Here is a 23539-nt window from a genome sequence, read left to right on the forward strand (position 1 = left end):
TCAGCTATGTCCTTAGTGTTTTCCAAGTACTTTTCTTGCTATGCGTCGTTATTTTACAGTACTTTTTTAAAGTCACCTTCGTGACTAAAGTCCCCAGCTGTTTCTTTGTTTACTCCTCACAAAGTCCATATGCATGAAGGTCGCGACAAAATTCTTACCCAGCCATACAGTTACAATGCGCCGTGATCACTTCTCCGTCTTTTTTAACTAAGATCCAGGTCTTTAAAGGGGTTTCTGATGACCTTTGTGAATGATTTACCTGAGAGATAAGAGCAAACGCAAGTGAGAATCAAGCGAACTGTTGTTTGTTTACACTTCAACTTGCAGCGCTTCGTTGTAAAGACGCAAATGAAAAGCTTAAAAAAACATACTTACACGGGCAAAAACAAGACAGGATTCAATCAGCAGCGACTTGATACCGAGGTCCTTTACCCAGCCACATACAAAAAAAGTTGTAAGCCTCCATACTCTTCCACACTTTCATCTGTTTTGCGGTGTAGAAGGATGTCTGCAACACCAGATAGTTCGAGATCTCGGGGAACTCGACTGAAGGATAGTTTTCGAGATCGTATGACAAATCCTTCTTTCCCAGACTGTAGGGGTCGATTCCATTGCACATAGCAATCTCCTGAATATATCTAAAGCCAGCAGTGGCTTCTAGATTACGAGCATACTCTGATAAATTATCGCTAGTTGTTTGCACTACAGTAGCTGTTTTGGTTTGCTAGACCACCAGCTGTTTTACCGGAAGTGAAATCGCTAAGAAAAGTCATGTGACTGAAACCCAAGAATATCTGCTTATTGTGTGATTCCTGAGCCCGTTTTCCAGACTGCTTATCATGTATGACCCTTGCTTCTCACCTTGGCTTTACCCTTTCTTTAGATATTCCTCTGGTTTTGGTATCTCTATCTGATCTGTGTTCTGACTCTTGCTTGTTATATTGACTAATTTTATATAATGCTCTTTAGATTTGGAAGCCTACTGTATATGATCTTAGACTGTCTTGTGTTTATGGATACTAAGAATCCTGTCCATTGCAGAAAACATCACTAGAAAACAGGTACAAGACCTCCATTCAGAGTTCATGTCATAAGGCACTTTTAGACCAGAGAAACTTTTTCATAGTTCTTAGAACTGGCAAACAGTTAACATCTAATCTTCCTAAGATCTTAACAGCTCAAGGGGTTGAAATTGAGAGGACCACAACATGTAAGTATTATTATTGACCAAAATCTGTCATGTAAACCACATGTTGAAAACCTTGTCTCCAGGCTGAAACTTAAATTAAGTTTCTTTCTTAGGAATAAATCCTGTTTCTCCTTCCAGGCAAGGAAACACTTGATATCAGCTACTTTTTTTTTTAACCATTACTGGATTATGGTGATCTGCTTTTTATGAGTGCATCTGACTTGTACCAAAAGAAATTGGATATTGTTTACCATTGTGCCTCATGCTTTGTTACAGGATGTGGAAACTGCATACACCACTGCTGTCTGTATGCTGCAGCTAAGTGGCCACCTCTGTATTATTATAATAGCAATAACTAATACTCTATACATAGATATTCAGCTCCATATAACTTTGCATGACACAGATGCTTAGGAAAATACAGTGGCAGTTAGTGGGAGATTTGGGCATTTACAAGGGCATAGTACGCTCCTCATTTGGCCATTAGCTGGCTGTGTGTACCTTTCTCAACCACCTTGCCTTCCTGAATGACTACAGTGATGTTGGCACTCTGGACAGTGGTCAATCGGTGAGCGATGACGATGCACGTGTGGCCCTGTTGAGCATCATCCAGAGCTTTCTGCATAATCTAGACCACAGGAAAGAGAGGAGACAGTTATAAGAAAATGGTTTTCATCATGGATGTCTGGACATTAATAAAACCTGCTAAATTATCTACAAGGCCACTGTGGAGAACAGATGTATAATGAAGGAACAGCTGTGTGGCTTTGTGGTTTATTAAGTAGCAAATACTTAAGATCTTATTTTAGGACAATTTCTTAATTTGATATTGTTATGAAAGTGTTTTTCCTCTGAAACATATATCAAGTAGGCCAATCATACGCATGACTAATGCAAGTTGATATGACCACAAACCAGTGTTGTAGCTGAGTCACTAAACCTCAAGTCTGAGTCGAGTCTCAAGTTCCCAGTGTTCAAGTCTGAGTTAAGTCCAAGTCATTAAAGAAAATTTTGAGTCGAGTCCACTATTGATCCGAGTCGAGTCCGAGAACAAGACTACGACCGCGCCATTTGATGGTGGCTGTTGCTGCCTTTATGTGAAAGCGTCTCTGCTACTGTGTTGGACTAACGTTACTGCTTGACTGCAACATTTTAGTTAATAGGCTACAGATAAAAAGCTTGTTCATCGCTCAGCAAGCCCCGCCTACTATCAACAGGGCAAATAACATGAGAGGGTTAACACTAGCTAGTTCATCGCTCAGCAAGCAAATCCCACTATCAACAGGGCAATGAACATAGCGCGTTACTTTCTTCTCCGGTCTAACCAAATGACAATTGAAGTTCGAGGTTGTCCCCATCGTCTCCTCAATAGTTCTTCTACATATGGAACACATACTGTAGCAGTGCATTTTTTCCCACTGCTAGAGAAGTCTGTATAAGCAAATTAGACAATCCTAGGGGCTTCTCTCCAGGCATTTTAGCGCCATTAATGTTAGTTTGTTCCAAAATATAATGTATGAACAGGTGAATGTGCATTCTTTTGCACAAAATTAGTATACAAATTAATTTAGATATAAATATCTTATGGCAAATTATTATGGCATGTTACAAAAAATAAAGAAAAAATCCAAGGCCTCGTCTCCAATTTACGAGTCCGAATGCAGTTAATGCACGAGTCCGAGTCATCAGTGCTTAAGTCCAAGTCAAGTCACAAGTCCTTAAGGTTAGGGCAGGAGTCGGACTCGAGTCCTGGACTCAAGTACTACAAGCCTGCCACAAACTGATCAAACTGCAGAGTTAATTGAGTACTGTTGGTATCACACTGATTTTGCCACATGACATACTGTACACCCTCTCACTATTTTATATGAACAAAGCACGAATGAAATTATATCATTAGACAATGACAGGTTTCCCCATCCTTTCAACCTACAGTATATGTGCAATAATACAGATTTTAGCAACAATTACTACCCATACAGTGGGGCAAAAAAGTATTTAGTCAGTCACCAATTGTGCAAGTTCTCCCACTTAAAAAGATGAGAGAGGCCTGTAATTTTCATCATAGGTATACCTCAACTATGAGAGACAAAATGAGAAAAATAATCCAGAAAATCACATTGTCTGATTTTTAAAGAATTTATTTGCAAATTATGGTGGAAAATAAGTATTTGGTCAATAACAAAAGTTCATCTCAATACTTTGTTATATACCCTTAGTTGGCAATGACAGAGGTCAAACATTTTCTGTAAGTCTTCACAAGGTTTTCACACACTGTTGCTGGTATTTTGGCCCATTCCTCCATGCAGGTCTCCTCTAGAGCAGTGATGTTTTGGGGCTGTCGCTGGGCAACACAGACTTTCAACTCCCTCCAAAGATTTTCTATGGGGTTGAGATCTGGAGACTGGCTAGGCCACTCCAGGACCTTGAAATGCTTCTTATGAAGCCACTCCTTCGTTGCCCGGGCGGTGTGTTTGGGATCATTGTCATGCTGAAAGACCCAGCCACGTTTCATCTTCAATGCCCTTGCTGATGGAAGGAGGTTTTCACTCAAAATCTCACGATACATGGCCCCATTCATTCTTTCCTTTACACAGATCAGTCATCCTGATCCCTTTGCAGAAAAACAGCCCCAAAGCATGATGTTTCCACCCCCATGCTTCACAGTAGGTATGGTGTTCTTTGGATGCAACTCAGCATTCTTTCTTTATACCAAGATGGCGGCACGCGTGGTTGCAGCGGCTTACGGCTCTCCTTTTCAGTGCTCTTTTTTTTTGTTTGTTTTTGTATTTCTTTCTTGCTTGTTTGTGCAACATCAGTTCTGCAAACATCCAGTACACCCGCCAGACACTTTTAGCCATCGGTGATCAACATCAGGTATCTGTTTCGAGCGACTTTCTCTTCACGCATAACATCCCAGATGACATAGCGAGACCGCCGGGCTCTCCGTGGATTGTTGTTGGGTCTAGGAGGCGGCGCAGACGGAGGAGGGAGAGGAAGCAGAAGCGGGGCTGCAGGTCCGGTGCTATGCTAAGGCTAAGAAAACAACCACACAAGCCACCTCTACCGAGCCTGTATCTCTCTAATGCCAGATCCCTGGTGCATAAAACGGATGATCTGGAATTACAACTCGCTGGAAATTGCTATGCTCAGGACTGCTGTGTTTTAATTATCACGTAAACCTGGCTTCATCCGGAAATACCTGATGCTAGCTTGCAGCTAGCAGGCCGCACTCTACTCCACTGGGACAGAACTGAGAATTCTGGTAAGAGCAGAGGGGGAGGGCTCTGTATTTACGTGCATGATAATTGGTGTAACAACAGAACAATTATAGATAAACACTGTTCCCCAGACCTCGAGTACATGTCTGTAAGATGCCGGCCTTTTTTTCTACCGAGAGAGCTAACTGTAGTGATTGTCACAGCTGTGTATATTCCACCCGACGCCTGTGTAAACACAGCGCTCTCTCTCCTGCTGAACACCGTTAACAAACAGCAGCGGGCCCACCCCGACGGTGTTCACATAATTGCAGGAGACTTTAATAAGGCCAACTTGAAGACTGTACTGCCGAAGTTTTACCAACATGTTAAGTGTTCTACTAGAGGGGAGAACACTCTGGATCATGTTTACTCCAACATCAAGCATGGGTACAGAGCCATACCCCTCCCCCACCTTGGCCAGTCAGACCATCTTTCCCTCCTGCTCTCCCCAGCCTACAGCCCCCTCAGATGCAGAGCCAGGACCACCACAAGGACTATCACAACCTGGCCTGACAACGCACTCTCCAAACTACAGGACTGCTTTAAACAGACAGATTGGGACTTATTTGAACATCAGGAGCTGGAGACATTCACAGGAACAGTGCTGGACTATATCAAGTTCTGCATCGGGAATGTGACGGTGGATAAAAACATCCGGGTCTTCCCAAACCAGAAACCCTGGATGACCAGCCATGTCCACTCACTCCTCAGGGCTCGCGATGCTGCCTTCAGGTCAGGTGATAGAGCTCTGTACAGAGCTGCTCGAGCTGATCTGAAAAGAGGAATAAATAAAGCCAAGGCGGACCACAGGCTGTGCATAAAGTCCCACCTGTCCAGCAATAACACACGGGAGGTGTGGCAGGGCATTCAGGACATCACAAACTTCAGAGACTGTGATGCGCCAACAGGAGACTGGAGTGCGCCGCTAGCAGAGGAGCTAAATCGCTTCTTTGCTCACTTTGAAACATCTCAGCAGCACTCATCTGCTCCTGCCCTGCCCCCACCACCACACAGTTCCTACACCACTCCTTTCACTGTACAGGAGCACGATGTCAGACGGGTGCTCCTGGCAGTGAACCCCAAGAAAGCTGCCGGCCCAGATGGTGTACCTGGTAAGGTGCTCAGAGCGTGCGCCCACCAGCTCGCCCCTACCTTCACCAGGATCTTTAACCTCTCCCTGGCTCAGGCAGTCATCCCGCCCTGCCTAAAATTGGCAACAATAATCCCAGTGCCGAAGAAGTCTCCCGTCACCAGCCTGAATGATTACCGTCCTGTGGCCCTCACCCCAGTAATCATGAAGTGCTTCAAGAGACTAGTTCTTCAGCACATCAAGGACCACCTCCCCCCAGACTTCGACCCCTACCAGTTCGCATATCGCACAAACAGATCCACAGAGGACGCCATTGTCGTAGCTCTCCACTCTGCGCTAAATCACCTGGAGCAGCAGCAGAGCTACGTCCGCATACTCTTTGTGGATTACAGTTCAGCTTTTAATCCCGGACATCCTTACTAGAAAACTGGACACTCTTGGCCTCCCCCCTCTCACATGTGCCTGGTTAAAGGACTTTCTTACTAACCGGCCCCAGACTGTGAGACTTGGCCCCCACTTCTCCTCCATCCGCACGTTGAGCACCGGCCCTCCACAGGGCTGTGTGCTGAGCCCCCTCCTGTACTGCCTCTACACCCACGACTGTAGTCCGACCCACAACAACAACAACCTTATCGTCAAGTTTGCTGACAACACCACAGTGGTCAGACTCATCTCAAAGGGAGATGAGGCAGCCTACAGAGAGGAGGTCCTGAAGTTGGCAGCCTGGTGTTCAGAAAATAACCACGCTCTGAACACCCAGAAAACCAAAGAGCTCATTGTTGACTTCAGGAAGCACAGCACCGACCTAGCCCCCCTCTACATCAACAACATGTATGTGGAGAGGGTCCACACCTTCCGGTTTCTCGGTGTCCTCATCTCCACTGACATCTCCTGGTCAGCAAACATTACAGCAGTCATTAAGAAGGTTCAGCAGCGGCTACACTTCCTGAGAGTCCTCAGGAAGTACAACTTAAACTCCAACCTGCTGCTGACCTTCTACCGCTCATCCATCGAGAGCATACTGACGTACTGTATTAGAGTATGGTACGGCAGCTGCACTGCTGTAGACAGGGAGAGGCTCCAGAGGGTAGTTAAGGCAGCACAGAAGATCATTGGCTGCCCTCTCCCCTCCCTGATGGACATTTACACCTCCCGCTGCCTTAGCAGAGCTAAGAATATTATCAAGGACAGCTCTCACCCTGGCTTTGATCTGTTCGACCTGTTGCCCTCAGGGAGGCGCTACAGGTGCATCAGAACAAAGACAAATAGATTAAAAAATAGCTTCTTTCCAAAAGCCATAACCGCCCTGAACTCGGATATGCTCTGACTTTATAGTCTATTTTATTTTACTATTTTACTAATTTATAAATGTGCAGTACTTTATAAGGTGACTCTCTCTATGCAATACTTTTATAATGTGCAATACCACACTCCATAATGTGAAACGCAACACATGCACCTCAGGACTGTGCACCTTACACACAACACATACACCTCAGGACTGTGCACCTTACACACAGCACATATACCTCAAGTCTGTGCACCTTACCTTACCTTGCAATAATTCATAATGTGTAATATTTTATCTTATAATATGACTCTCTCATGCAATAATTTATAATGTGACTGTCTCTGTGCAATACTATTATGTGCAATACCTCACTCCATAATGTGCAACACAACACATACACCTCAGACTGTGCACCTTACCCCCTTACACCCCCTTTCCCCCCCTTCCTCTCTCTCTCCCTCTCTACACGCTGTTTGCACTGTTATTGGAGATGCTTTAATCTCATTGTACATGTGTATAATGACAATAAAGGCATTCTATTCTATTCTATTCTATTTCTCCTCCAAACACGACAAGTTGAGTTTTTACCAAAAAGTTCTATTTTGGTTTCATCTGACCATATGACATTCTCCCAATCCTCTTCTGGATCATCCAAATGCTCTCTAGCAAACTTCAGACGGGCCTCAACATGTACTGGCTTAAGCAGGGGGACACGTCTGGCACTGCAGGATTTGAGTCCCTGGCGGCGTAGTGTGTTACTGATGGTAGCCTTTGTTACTTTGGTCCCAGCTCTCTGCAGGTCATTCACTAGGTCCCCCCCGTGGTTCTGGGATTTTTGCTCACCGTTCTTGTGATCATTTTGACCCCACGGGGTGAGATCTTGCGTGGAGCCCCAGATCGAGGGAGATGATCAGTGGTCTTGTATGTCTTCCATTTTCTAATAATTGCTCCCACAGTTGATTTCTTCACACCAAGCTGCTTACCTATTGCAGATTCAGTCTTCCCAGCCTGGTGCAGGTCTACAATTTTGTTTCTGGTGCCCTTTGACAGCTCTTTGGTCTTGGCCATAGTGGCGTTTGGAGTGTGACTGTTTGAGGTTGTGGACAGGTGTCTTTTATACTGATAACGAGTTCAAACAGGTGCCATTAATACAGGTAACGAGTGGAGGACAGAGGAGCCTCTTAAAGAAGTTGTTACAGGTCTGTGAGAGCCAGAAATCTTGCTTGTTTGTAGGTGACCAAATACTTATTTTACTGAGGAATTTACCAATTAATTCATTAAAAATCCTACAATGTGATTTCCTGGATTCTTTCCCCCCATTCTGTCTCTCATAGTTGAAGTGTGTAAATTACAGGCCTCTCTCATCTTTTTAAGTGGGAGAACCTGCACAATTGGTGGCTGACTAAATACCTTTTTGCCCCACTGTACATGGTGTTAACTGCAGCTGGAATCTGAATGTCAATTTCTTTGACTAGAAATTTATGCATTAATGATAAAGAAATAATGTTCATGTTTATTTCAATATATAGTCCGTGATCATGCACATGATGAAATAATAAAATTATTTTAAGTGCATATACTTTATTACAAAAGAGTGCATTCTTGATTATCTTGAATAGACAAATTGCTAAAGAGTACCACATATTAAAGTGATCTACTAACCTTTTGAAGATGCCACATATTATTGATGTAAATATTTGAATTCTGACACATTATACAGAACCTTACAGAACTAGCAATTTACCTGTCCCTAAACAGCTACAGTTCTTGTTTCGCTAACCCTTAAATAACTATGTATGGATATTCAGTAATTTAAAGTATGCAGTCAAAATAAACACACAGAACAAAAAAAAAATTTACAATATAAACACCCTGAATGATGACCAAAAAATAAATGACAAAGAACTGAAAGAAGAACTCTTTCCACTTGCACTACACATTTATCCTTATTCAAGAAGGGGGGACATTCACAAGGCATAATTATTATAATCACAATACTGTATTAATGTTCCAAGTAAGCTAAATCAGTGATTTCTTCCCACCCCCAATTGTCTCTAGAGGTACTGTGCCACTGTGCCAGAAATTCTGGCAATTCTTCGCTAAACTTTGTGCAAATTTCTTTTTCAAAAATCAGTATAGCATTTATAAATAATAATAATAATAATAATAATAATAATAATAATAATAATAATAATAATAACTGTGTTCATACGTGAATGGCCTATTTGTCCATGAATATATTAGATAGCAAAAGCTACGCTATTGTACTTCCTGTGTTAAGTTTATAAATCAGTAGGTTAGCACATGTACAGTTAAACAATTATGATTCTCCTTGCTTGTGCCCTTGCTTATGTCCTCCTTGAGAGGTTTTGGTAGTTTTATACAAAGGAATGTCAATCATCCATCCATTATCCATAACCACTTATCCTGTGCAGGGTTGCAGGGCAAGCGGGAGCCTATCCCAGCTGACTATGGGTGAAAGGCGGGGTACACCCTGGACAAGTCACCAGGCCATCACAGGGCTGACACATAGAGACACACAACCATTCACACTCACATTCACACCTACGGCCAGTTTAGAGCCACCAATTAGCCTAACCTGCATGTCTTTGGACTGTGGGGGAAACCAGAGCATCCGGCGGAAACCCACACAGACACGGGGAAAACATACAAACTCCACACAGAAAGGCCCCTGTCAGCCACTGGGCTCGAACCCAGAACCTTCTTGCTGTGAGGTGACAGTACTAACCACTACTCCACCGTGCCACCCGGATGTCAATCAGTTTTGCTAATTTTTGAGTAGTGATTAAACATATACTGTAGCATAACTGTGACTTCTCAAATTGTGCATTCACTTGCATACCAATAAACCCCCACATGTCCAGTATTTTGCTTTTTAGTGTCTTTGTTTTTATAAGTGTTTATTGTCACAATGAAACATGTTGTCAGGTTGTTTGTGCCCTTGCTTATGGCACACAGGCTTTATGGATGTTTGTGTTTACAATCCTGTGGAAGCCTTGGGGGTTTTGTCACCCCACCAACTTTTGATGCACTAGTTCTGTGGCTATCCACCAAATCTACTGTTTGTTCTGCAAGTGTGTGTTTGGCAACAAAGGTGCTAGTGCACTGGTTTTATAATGCTTCCTGGTTAAGCTTCTTCTTCATCAATGCCATCTTGTTTTTTTTTTTCCAGTGAAAACTGAAGGTTGGAGAAGCAACCTTGGGCCCAAAGTGTCACAGGTTTGATTCGTGGAACCAGCAGGAAAAATGTGGGGATAGTGAATGAATGAACAGCACTTTCCCCTCCCTTTGTATCATGGCTGAAGTGCTTTTGAGTAAGGCACCTAACCCCAACTGCTCCCCGGGCACTGTAGCATAGCTGCCCACTGCTCTGGGTATGTGTGTGCTCATGCATGTGTTCACTGCTTCAGATGGGTTAATAATTGCCATCTTCAGATGGCAGAGGAGGAATTTTGCTGTGCTTGAGTGTACATGTGACAAATAAAGTTTTCTTCTTATTCTGAATAATAGGCCAGGATTTTAGAAGATTACGAAGATGTCTGTGAATATTCTCAATCATCCAGGTCATAGTAAACTGTGGGTGGTAGAAATGGGCAACTGGACTTGCTTGAAGATTCTTGAAAACGTTTCACCTCTCGTCCAAAAGGCTTCCAAAAGGGAGATGCACAGTGGTGCTAAACAGCGGACTACCACTCCAGGATGACCAGTCTCCTCAGTGATACAACCACTTATGAAACATTGAGGAGGGACCCCACAAGTGGTTACAAAAGGAAAATTGTTAGCTGTTTGCAACAACTAGAAAAGGACCAAGCCATCAATCGATCTCTTTACTACAGATTGTACCCTGGGGAAGCCGTGCCTCTCATATACGGACTCCCCAAGATTCACAAAGAAGGAGCTCCTCTCAGACCTATTATCAGCAGTATAAACTCGGTCACATATAACATTGCTAAACACCTAGCCACCATCTTGGCTCCCCTGGTTGGGAATACACCATATCATGTCAAAAATTCCCAAGATTTTGCTTCTAAAGTTGCAGACCTCAAACTAGATTCAGATGAAACCATGGTTTCCTACGATGTCAATTCTCTGTTCACCTGCATTCCCACCACAGAAGCAGTCGAATCTGTAAGAAAACGACTCCTTCAGGATAGCTCCTTACTGGATAGAATGAAACTCACCACAGATCAGATTTGCACCCTGCTTGACCTCTGCCTGACTACCACTTATTTCCAGTTTAATGAAAGTTTCTACAGACAGAAGCATGGATGCGCCATGAGATCACCAGTGTCCCCTATTGTGGCCAATTTATATATGGAGGAAGTGGAACATATAGCTTTGACCACTTTTGCAGGAGTTGCTCCCAGCCATTGGTTTAGATACGTGGATGATACCTGGGTTAAAATCAAAATCCAGGAGGTGGAAGCTTTCTCGAAACACATCAATGCAGTGGATAGCAACATCAACTTCACTCGGGAGGATGTCAGTGGGAATAATCTAGCTTTCTTGGATTGTGATGTACACATTAGACAAGACAGAAGCCTTAGTATCGAGGTCTACCGGAAACCCACACACACAGACCAGTACCTACTTTTCGACTCTCACCACCCACTGGAACATAAATTGGGGGTCATTAGGACCTTGCAACACAGGGCTCAGAACATTCCTACAACATTAGAGGGAAAAGAGAAGGAGCAGAATCATATCAAGAAAGCACTTCAGAATTGCGATTATCCCAACTGGGCTTTCCTAAAGAGCATAAAAAGGAACATAACTGACAAGGATGATAACAGGAACAAATGCAAGAACATTGTCATTCCCTACATTTCTGGTCTATTGGAGAAACTCAGGAGGATCTTCTACAAACACAACATTCCAGTACATTTCAGACCCAATAACACCCTGAAGCAGAAACTGGTCCACCCTAAGGACAGAATACCCAGACACAAACAGGACAACGTAGTGTATGCAATTCAGTGCAGTGAGGATTGCACGGATTCATATATTGGGGAGACGAAACAACCGCTATACAGGCGCTTGGCCCAACACAGGAGAGCCAGCTCCTCAGGCCAGGACTCGGCTGTCTACATTCATCTTAACAACAAAGGACACTCATTTCAGGATTGTAACGTACGCATTTTAGCCAGAGAGGATCGTTGGTATGAGCGAGGAGTTAAAGAAGCCATTTTTGTCAACCTGGAACGGCCATCACTGAACAGAGGTGGGGGTCTAAGACATCATTTGTCAACCATCTACAAGGCGGTCTTGGACACTCTTCCCAGACGGCTGGGTGTAATAATAATAATAATAATAAGTTAGATTTATATAGCGCCTTTCAAGAAACCCAAGGACGCTTTACAATATAGACAAGGAAAAAAATAAATAAATAAATAAATAAATAAATAAATAAATAAAATAAAAAGTCCACCAAGTAGGGGTCAGGATGTAATTCCCGTGGTGTAGCAGCCACAGTCCCACCAAAAGGCGCATAAAAATGAGTCCCACATCTCCAGCACAGCCGCCGTGATGCCGCCAGCAACATCGCTCGAACACCACGCCACACAGCAAAATCCCCAGTGTTGAATTAACACCCAGAGTGTTGATTTAACACCATACTGTGTTTATATGTGTCCAGTTGGACACAAATGAACTCTGAAAGTGTTAATTCAACACTGGGGAATTTGCTGTGCATGGATCCACACAGTGAGCAGAGAAGCTCCGCCACGCAGAGCGCTGGTGTGTCCCAAACCGCCTGCACAACCGCCGCGACACCACCGAGCAACATCGCTCGGAACATCACGCCAAGCGTTAAAGCGCAGAGCGCTGGACAACCACAATGTAAAATGAGCAGCGAGCTCACTGCAGTCCATAGCTGGGAGCACAGGCATCACCCACAGCGAACCAAGGCCTGGAGGGAACCAACGCCCCAAACTGGGTCTGGAGCTACACCGCAACCGGCGGACAAAAACACTCAAACAAACATCAAACTACACAAACACACACAAAAAATAAATAAATAAATGAAAATAGAAAAAGAAAAAATAAATAAAAATAAAATAAAAAAGCTCTGGTGAGAAGCGGCAGCCAGAATGCGCACGACGTACTCTCAACCGGAAACGGAAAAAAAAAAGTTAATTTAAATGGATCAGATCACCTCTGCCAGGACCCAGCTGTTTTTGGTGACTCACAGGAGGACAGAGAGAGTCAGATTGCCATTGATCACCCTAACGGGCAATCCTTTGATCACCCTAATGACTCACCATTCACACCCAGCCTCCAGTGACCCACACCAACATGATGCCTCAGTACGTTTACATGCACATCCAAATAGAGCTACTGTCGGTAATCGAGCAAAGGGTCCCAGCAGGGGTGCCAGAGAAATCCAATCCTACATGCACAAGTGAAATCGGGCTATTGTGCAAGGTGCATTGTGCACCCGAGCCACACGTGGCGCTACATGCCCCATCGTGTTGGTACACTTCCGGTTGTCGTCATGAAGAAGAGCTATACTGTTGCCAGATACTGCTGACATATTCCAGCCCAAAACATGTTCAAATCCGCCAAAAAGCACTTAAAACCCCCCAATCTGGCAACATTGGGCCAGTTCCGTGTTCAAGCTGTTAGGCTTGCTCTAACAGACTGTATGGCTACAAACTGTCCTGCGCAGACCACTGTTTTGTAAGACAACTTATTTTGCACAATTGTATATTTTTCTAAAGTCCATTTTTTGCTTACAAAATTTTTTTTTTTTTGCTTACAATTTAACTTGTCTTAATAAACACACAAAAAGTAAAATTGTTTTGTTTTTATTGACATTCTTCAGATGTTGGACATCTATACACACACACACAAATACAGTGACTTGTTTATATACACAATTCACAGCTATGCAACAGCTGTACAGATGTATTTGGTGATACAGTAAGTGAGCTAAATTTTAACAGTGCAAACAATGCCACAAAAAGAAAAAGATTCATGCCGTTGTCATGCCGACCGAGGCTGCTGTGTTTCCCGCTTGTGGTCTCGTCACTTCCGGAAAGGACAGTGCTGAAGTAAGTAGCTCGAATACGTAGCTTAATAGGGTTTACATGCACTAAGTAGCTCGGCAGAAATCACATAATCTAGGTCGTGTAGCTCGATTCCGAGAAATCAAGTTCGGTTCAATTTCAGCCAAATTAAGGTGTATACATGGCATTTTGAACTTCGATTTCAGTCGAGCAACGGCAGAAATTCGATTCTCTCTATGTGCATGTAAACGCAAATGACACCTTAGATGAGCTGGTCATCAGAATTCTGATTCTGATTCTAATCCAGGAGAGGATACATATCTGATACTCCCTATTAGTCAGACAGAACTGAGGAAGCCTTTTGGATGAGAGGTGAAACGTTTTCAAAAATCTTCAAGCAAGTCCAGTTGCCCATTTCTACCACCCAAAGATTACGAAGAGTTAATAATGAGTGCTGATGTTGGGAAATCAATTACCCCTTTGACTAATGATGTGTCTGTTGCTAATTTAGTGGTCAGGACTCCCACTGCATTGTTGTGGTCATCAAACTACCCAATGTCCTACAAAAATGCCATCAAGTTAGCAAGCCTCTTCACTAAATAAGAGTATGACAAAGATCATTTTGTCTTCTAGTAATATCTAATACAGTGCAATAGTGTGTTGGCATACATGTCTCAAAATAGCTTTAAATGCTTGATTTCGGAGCCTCATGGTTAAAAGCCAAACATGTAGCCCTGGAAATAGTGACTTCATTATTTAAAATTGATAAAATTAAAAATGTGAATAGCAAGTTAAAACATTAGAATACACCTCAGGTTTGAAATAATAAATTGGGTTAAAAGTGAAATGGTGCACCTGAAAGAAATAGGTGAGAAATGATAGATCGATAGATTGATAGATCAATAGATAGATAGATTTATTAACGTAAAATTGCATGCAAGTAGGACAATATACTAAGGTACAATTGAACTAAATACATGAAACTAAACCAAGGATAGCACAACAAAGTGTAAAACACTTATTTCCATTGTGGTCCGAAGAAAAATTTCAGGATGGCACTATGTTGACTGTTTAATAATGGAATTAAGCGTATTATCAATACTAAATTTATACAAATAGCACTGAATAGAGTAATAAAAAACTTTAAAGGCACAAAAAAAACCAAAACTAAATTGCTGGCTAAATATGGATATAAAAAGCAAGATACAATAGTATTATAATGCCCCCAAGAGTAGCACCATGTAGTTGAGCACCACAGAAGGATCACATCAAGAACCCTATGGCAGAACATGCATAAGGCGAACCGCAGACCAGTTAAATTAAACTGACCAGAATAATTTAAAACTGCCCACTCTCCGCTGTCTGAAAACAGTTAAATAAATGCCTGTTTACTTTGTGCTTAAAGGTCATAGGCAAAGGTTTTCAATTTATGCACATTTGAAACTTTATATGTTAAAAAACCCTCTGTAATTTTCTTCTGGTCCCAAGAAGTATTGTTAATAAGTAATAATTAAAATAAGTTAGCGTGGATCACGGCGAATTTCTGCTCAGCGATTTTTGTGACCACTCGGCATGTGGCGTCATTCAAGGCAAACAAATTGCTTGAGTTGAGTCCACTTCAGTTTATTTGCATTCACCGATTGCTTCGCAACGGCCATAGGGTCATACATATATGGTTTCACCTCTCGATATTCAATTTGGAGAGTACTTCAAAATCGCCATCAGACATTTTACACAACCTCTCACGACCAAAGTCCGTACACGCGTGCTCGGTTCGCAAGTAAACACAGAACTGCTCCCAGTCTGTTTGCCTTGAATGATGTCACGACGACTGTCCCTTGGCGGTAAAAGTGCGCGTAAGTGAGATGTAAACAAACCTTTGGAACTTGCGCAAACCAGTATATTTTAACCGTTTTATTCAATTTTAGGGTGCAAATTAGACACCAGGAAGACTGAATTCACTTTTTGGGTCATTCTTCTATAAAATAAAGTTGATATTCTATGTTCCACCTCCGACCCTTGCCTATGACCTTTAAAACTAGAGAGAGACTGGATTGACCGAATGCCATTTGGCAGATTGTTCCACAACTTAATGGCATTGAACACAAAAGTTTTTTGACCTTGGCTGCCAGACTTGGGTATTGCCAGAGAGTATCGACTAAACCTAGTTTAATGAGTATGGATATCTATCACTCTAGTTATGCCATGCTGCAAGTATGAAGGTGAAGGGCCATTCAGGACTTTAAATAGTTGAGTTACACCAGAATCCCACACCCTTTGCTCAACAGGTAACCACCCAACCTTTCTATAGTCAGATACAGAGAGGTGTGCTCATGGATCCAAGCCAAGAATGAAGCGTATCAGCTTATTTTGACAAATCTGAAGGTTGTGTTTTGATTTCCTGGCCAAGCCAAAAATCCAGGAGAAAGAGGTATAGTCGAAGTGACACTGCGCTAAAGCTGTAGCTAAAGTACACTTTGACTGAGAAAGCGTGCTTGTCTCTAAGTGAGAATTCACAAGCTGTACAATTTTCTTGCTAGTATCTTCTCCATTAAGAATTTGGTCCAGGGCACACCCCAAGTGATTGACAGAGTCTTTGGCCACCATTTCAGCTACATTACATGTAATGTTTAGTTGAAACCTTTTACTAATTTTTCTTTTGGTGCCAAACAAAATCGATTCAATTTTGCCAAGACACAATGAAAGTTTATTGAGAACCACCTATTCATTAATCTTTTCCAACTCCCCATTCAATCGATTTTCAATGTACTCCACTGATCTGCCCAAAACTACTAAAGCTGAATCATCAACATGCAACAAAAGCTTACAAGACACAGCTCTCTGCATGTCATTAACATAGATCAAGACACAGCTCCAAGGAGGAGGAACAGAAGAGAAAATATCAGAGCCTTCTGTCACTTCACTTCAGGGTCAATCTCAGCAAATACCTAGATGTAAACTAAGTTTATGAAAAATTCTTTAAAATGCTTGCAACCAAAGCTACAATTAAAAAGGTAAAAACGTGCCCTTGGACCAGTCTACTCACTATGCATTAGTCAGATGCAAACAAAGGACAAATCTGTTTGACAAGTCGCAAGCACAAGGAAAGACAACTACTCACACCAATGATTTTGGCAAGGATGATAGCCACACAAGGGTAGACAGCTCCTCCCACAATGCTGGCCAGTATACCCACCATCAGGTAGGGCCACTCAGGTTTGTTCAGAGCCAGAATCCGAGTGAAAGGGACATCTGTAACCTTTTCTTTCTCCTGATAAAGAGATGAATATATTTAATAAACAAAACTGCCTTTGTATGGTTAGATGGTATTTAAAGTTATTATGTAGTCATTTATTCAGTAAGTTCATTTTGATCGCTGTATCTGTACGACAATAAAATGACAATAAAATGACCAAGTACATGACACAGTGTGGTTTAACAATGAGATTTCTTTGTAGCACTTCACGATCTAAATATCCAGAGCTATTGTATACATTCTACCATCTCTTTTTTAGACTTGGACTTTGTTGACTTCTTTTTCTGCTTTGAATTCCTATTTGATGATCTCCTTTGAAGAGTTACACTACGTCTTATTGAATTTCTCTCAAATCCACCATTTTCTGTTGTGACTTCCATCAGGTCATTAGGATTATCAAATGATTCCTCATATGTCTCTCCCTTATAATAATAATAATAATAATTGTCATCTGGACTCTGCTGTGACTATATACCATAGATACAGTGGTGCTTGAAAGTTTGTGAACCCTTTAGAATTTTCTATATTTCTGCATAAATATGGCCTAAAACATCATCAGATTTTCACACAAGTCCTAAAAGTAGATAAAGAGAACCCAGTTAAGACAAAAATATTATACTTGGTCATTTATTTATTGAGAAAAATGATCCAATATTACATATCTCTGAGTGGCAAAAGTATGTGAACATTTGCTTTCAGTGTCTGGTGTGACCCCCTTGTGCAGCAGTAACTGCAACTAAACGTTTCCGGTAACTGTTGATCAGTCCTGCACACCGGTTTGGAGGAATTTTAGCCCATTCCTCCATACAGAACAGCTTCAACTCTGGGATATTGGTGGGTTTCCTTACATGAACTGCTTGCTTCTGGTCCTTCCACAACATTTTGATTGGATTAAGGTCAGAACTTTGACTTGGCCATGCCAAAACTTTAACTTTAACCATTCTTTGGTAGAATGACTTGTGTGCTTAGGGTTGTTGTCTTGCTGCATGACCCACCTTCTTTTGAGATTCAGTTCATGGACAGATGTCCTGACATTTTCCTTTAGAATTCGCTGGTATAATTCAGAATTCATTGTTCCATCAATGATGGCAAGCCGTCCTGGCCCAGATGCAGCAAAACAGGCCCAAACCATGATACTACCACCACCATGTTTCACAGATGGGATAAGGTTCTTGTGCTGGAATGCAGTGTTTTCCTTTCTCCAAACATAACGCTTCTCATTTAAACCAAAAAGTTCTATTTTGGTCTCATCCTTCCACAAAACATTTTTCCAATAGCCTTCTGGCTTGTCCATGTGATCTTTAGCAAACTGCAGACGAGCAGCAATGTTCTTTTTGGAGAGCAGTGGCTTTCTCCTTGCAACCCTGCCATGCACACCATTGTTGTTCAGTGTTCTCCTGATGGTGGACTCATGAACATTAACATTAGCCAATGTGAGAGAGGCCTTCTGTTGCTTAGAAGTTACCCTGGGGTCCTTTGTGACCTCACTGACTATTACACGCCTTGCTCTTGGAGTAATCTTTGTTGGTCGACCACTCCTGGGGAGGGTAACAATGGTCTTGAATTTCCTCCATTTGTACACAGTCTGTCTGACTGTGGATTGGTGGAGTCCAAACTCTTTAGAGATGGTTTTGTAACCCTTTCCAGCCTGATGAGCATCAACAACGCTTTTTCTGAGGTCCTCAGAAATCTCCTTTGTTCGTGCCATGATACACTTCCACAAACGTGTTGTGAAGATCAGACTTTGATAGATCCCTGTTCTTTAGATAAAACAGGGTGCCCACTCACACCTGATTGTCATCCCACTGATTGAAAACACCTGACTCTCATTTCACCTTCAAATTAACTGCTAATCCTAGAGGTTCACATACTTTTGCCACTCACAGATATGCAATATTGGATCATTTTCCTCAATAAATAAATAACCAAGTATAATATTTTTGTCTCATTTGTTTAACTGGGTTCTCTTTATCTACTTTTAGGACTTGTGTGAAAATCTGATGATGTTTTAGGTCATATTTTTGCAGAAATATAGAAAATTCTAAAGGGTTCACAAACTTTCAAGCACCATTGTATATACAAAGGTTCAAAGATAAAGGTTTGCAGGTTCCTTTACATTGATTACACTTATGCAACAACTGTCTAATCAGACTATTGAGGCATAGCTGCAAGAGTACCTGTTGGGTGACGAGAGCAATAGAATCCTTTCTTGCTCATGAGCTCCCTGTGAGTGCTTTATTCCACCATCTGACCATCTTTGAAGCCCGCAACGATATCAGCAGAGTGGATTGTAGATAGCCAGTGAGCAGTCACTATGGTGGTTCGGCCTGATCTTGTCTGAGAAGCAACATCATGTGATAAGTTGTGCATCAGCTATTTCTCTATCATTTAATCAGGAAATCAAGGATCTTAGTGACTTAACATGAATAATTTATATGCATAAACATCTATCTAAGTTTTATGTCGTATTTTGGGAGTACCTGTATTTGTCTTATGTTATCTAAAGCAGGGGTTCTCAATCTTTTCTACCTTAAGGCCCACCTATTCATACTTGTAACTAGTCAGGGCCCATTAAAAAAGATCCCCAATTATTTTGGCTCATCTATTCTATTAGAATCTAGTAATCTATTTTTGTATTAATGGGATGCAACATCACTCTCTTTTACAGATGGGAATTACGTAAATACATGCAATAAAAACAAATTTTTAGATTGTAGGTATTGTATTTAAAACTGTACGGATGTGCCAGAACCCAAACCATGCATGCAGGTCATTCTCAGTCAAAAGGGATTAATGATCCAAAATTGGAGTCTGGTCCATTAACACAAGAACTTATTGCCATGTTTGTGTACAGCAAGTTATTACAACCAAGAAGTACACTCAAAAGAAGTGGATATAGAAACCGCTCAATGGGATTAGATCCTTACATGTTAACAAAGAAGGATTTTTCCTCTGAAAGAAAAATTTTCTAGCTAAATTTGACATTAGTAGAAGAAATTTTGATTCTATTGTAGCTGTAACTAAATACAAAGACAGTAATTATGCATACTATTAATTAACTTAATGTGAAGAGAATTAACAGATAATCAACAGATTTTAAGGGTTTTTTAAAATTGTATATATTTTTAGTCTTTTGTATTTGTAATTATTTGTATCTGTACATGCACAACCCCACTAGCTCTGCTGATCAACTTATCATGTTTAAATAAAGTTATTCATTCATTCATTATGAATTAGAAAATTATCCATCTGTTGAGTTCCCCGACATCTCAAACTACCTGGTACTGCAAACATAGTTCTACACGGACACACACAGATGAAAACCTGGAAGAGCACGGAGGGGTACAACTTTTTATATGTGGCTGGGTTAAAGATCTGTGCATCAGAACACTACAAGATAAATCTTGCATCATTTTTGCCTGGGTAAGGAGGAGTTTCTGGGCTTTTTGTACGTGTCTTTGTGATGGTTGGTAGGACACTACAAGTTTTAGTATCGGGTGTAAACAAACCATAGCTGCTCGATTCCCAATCCTCCCTGATCTTCTCTTCCAGCAGGCATCACAGATCCATATAATTTACCGACAAATGTATTTATTTATTGATAGCTCTGTGTGTGCATGTGTGTGCGTGTGCACACGCAGGTTAAATGTAGAGGAGGAACGTGACAAAATAAAGGCTTATTCATCTTAATTTACCCACAAATGTATTTATTCCACTTGAAAAGTGTTCTGCAAACCAGCTACCGGATTTGGGACACAATGACATCTTGAACTATTTAGTATTTGGCTTCAAACTTGGAAAAAAATTTGCGGGCCACTAGATGGCACTTCATGGTTGAGAAACACTGATCTAAAGCAGACTGGACAATAGCTTCACTCTGTGTGTCCAGGGCTGATGTAGCTTCATCAAGCAAGAGGATCGGCTTTTTGACCAAAACACAAGCAATGGCAATCCTCTGCTTCTGCCCACTGCTCAGTTGAGCCCCACACTCTCCCACCATGGTGCTTCTTTCCTCAGAAAATTAAATTATTTACACTACCGTTCAAAAGTTTGGGGTCACCCAGACAATTTTGTGTTTTCCATGAAAAGTCACACTTTTATTTACCACCATAAGTTGTAAAATTAATAGAAAATATAGTCAAGACATTTTTCTGGCCATTTTGAGCATTTAATCGACCCCACAAATGTGATGCTCCAGAAACTCAATCTGCTCAAAGGAAGGTCAGTTTTATAGCTTCTCTAAAGAGCTAAACTGTTTTCAGCTATGCTAACATGATTGTACAAGGGTTTTCTAATCATCCATTAGTCTTCTGAGGCAATTAGCAAACACAGTGTACCATTAGAACACTGGAGTGATAGTTGCTGGAAATGGGCCTCTATACACCTATGGAGATATTGCACCAAAAACCAGACATTTAGTAGAATTTAGCTAGAATAGTCATTTACCACATTAGCAATGTATAGAGTGTATTTCTGATTAGTTTAAAGTGATCTTCATTGAAAAGAACGGTGCTTTTCTTTCAAAAATAAGGAAATTTCAACGTGACCCCAAACTTTTGAACGGTAGTGTATGTGGTCTTCAAATTAAACTTGATTAATTATTTATAAGCTTGTGGCCTTTTTAGTATTATAAAGTTATAGCTACCTGTTCTGTTTTGACGTTTTGAAACAGAACACAGAGGCCTCGCAAGCAATATGTATTTGGTAATACAAAATATCATGTAAGTACTAGATTTTTACTCCTTCTCATATCATGTTGTATGTAATTGTGGTCACAGAATTAGAAATCCACAATCTTACCTGTGGTAGTCTGGAGATGAATTCATAAGCATTGGGCTCTCTCACAGCCAGTTCAGTGTCCTCACGACCATAGTGAATGTTCTCAGCAATAGTGGTGCCAAAGAGCACAGGCTCCTGGCTCACAATGCCCATGTTTTCTCTGAGCCAATGCACATTTAGAGTGCGGATATCTCGACCATCCAGGGTGACCTGCAAGCATGGATGCCCTAATCAGAGTAAGCAAACAAACAAGTAACCAACCACAGAGGCCTAAAAGCTCAAGTTCCAAGAGAGCTTTTTTTTTATTTGGTAGCACTCTGATTTCAGCATCCTTACCTCTCCTTGTTTTGGATCATAAAACCTTTGCAGCAGTTGAATGGTGGTGCTCTTCCCACAACCGCTGGCCCCCACCAGAGCAATTGTCTTTCCACAGGGCACTTTCAGACTCATTCCCTGCAGGATTGATGACAGGACAGAATATATCTGTAAAGAATAATAATAATAAATAGTACTCCTGTTTTCAATAAGAAAGCTATTAAATATCACATTGATTAACTTCGCATCCTTTTTGGAAGGGTAACTGAAATGAATGTTTTTGAATTCAATGTCACCTTTCACATTGTCTGGTTTGTAGCCTTCCTTTGAACTACTGTCAATGTGACGAGGCTAGGATAGCAAATGAAGAACTTAGTAAGTCTCGGATTGTTGTAAACCAATATACAATTACTACTTATGTGTTACCATATTGATGGTGTTGTAGATGGTATATGCAGTACCACGGGCTTTAGCTCCCTGATCCAGAGAGAATACAGCAATCAACACTGAGTAGAAGACCTAGAAACAAAAACCATTTTTACACAAGATAAATGTATAAGATGCCAGCAACATGTGCTTTACCATGTGATTCATCCATCTTGTATGCTATTATAATAGAACATTGTAAAGAAGAAATGTCTAGTACATGTGACACATTCCAAATTCACAATGATGATTTTTCCAATAGAGTAGTTTCCTGGTTCATCCACAGAGAGCTTTGTGCCATACCAAATGTCAGAGCATATGTTCCTAATATGAAGACCCGTGTTAGCCCCAATGACACATTTGTGGTAACAGCTTTTTTTTACTCCAAAGTTCTTTGCATCTACCAAGTTAGTTTCATACCTAGAATACAAAAATATAGATATTTAATTTAGTTGTTGTTTCCACTCTTTTATATGTGTCTGAAACTTGGACCTTATATTGAAGTGATGTAAAGAAACTGGAACACTTCCATCAGCAGAAGCTCCAGGCAATAATGCACATTAAATGAGAGGACTATGTCTCCAACATCTCTGTCCTTGAAAGGGACCAAGTCACCAGTACAGAAGCAACCACCATTAAGCACCAACTCAGATGGACTGGACATGTGTGCCGAATGAATGACTCTTGACTTCCATGCCAGGTGCTCTACAGTGAGTGCAGCACTGTTGGAAGAAGAGTACGGGGCTACAAAGACCAGCTCAAACAAACATTGAAAAAGACCAACATTAGTCAGGAAACCTGGGAGGTTCAAGCAGCCTATCCTAGGAACACTGGGCTTGCAGCAGGAATACACCCTGCATGAAACACCAATAAATCACAGAACACCATGCACAATTATTCACATG

The 23539-nt window shown here is 41.4% G+C and overlaps 1 protein-coding gene across 1 annotated transcript; it reads right to left on the reverse strand.

Moving 5' to 3' along the window:
* Window positions 1–1619: 1619 nt before the first annotated feature.
* abcb5 (ATP-binding cassette, sub-family B (MDR/TAP), member 5) lies at window positions 1620–23298 on the reverse strand. The gene is given in 18 exon segments (XM_060920813.1): window positions 1620–1817; window positions 14335–14418; window positions 14528–14577; window positions 14580–14605; window positions 16715–16806; window positions 16980–17129; window positions 17360–17581; window positions 19292–19310; window positions 19312–19446; window positions 20960–21126; window positions 21915–22103; window positions 22230–22346; window positions 22440–22559; window positions 22635–22727; window positions 22877–22944; window positions 22947–23013; window positions 23015–23054; window positions 23153–23298. Coding segments are annotated over 18 exon segments (1983 nt in total).
* Window positions 23299–23539: the final 241 nt, after the last annotated feature.

Source organism: Neoarius graeffei, chromosome 5 (assembly GCF_027579695.1).
Source record: "Neoarius graeffei isolate fNeoGra1 chromosome 5, fNeoGra1.pri, whole genome shotgun sequence".
NCBI lineage: Eukaryota > Metazoa > Chordata > Actinopteri > Siluriformes > Ariidae > Neoarius > Neoarius graeffei.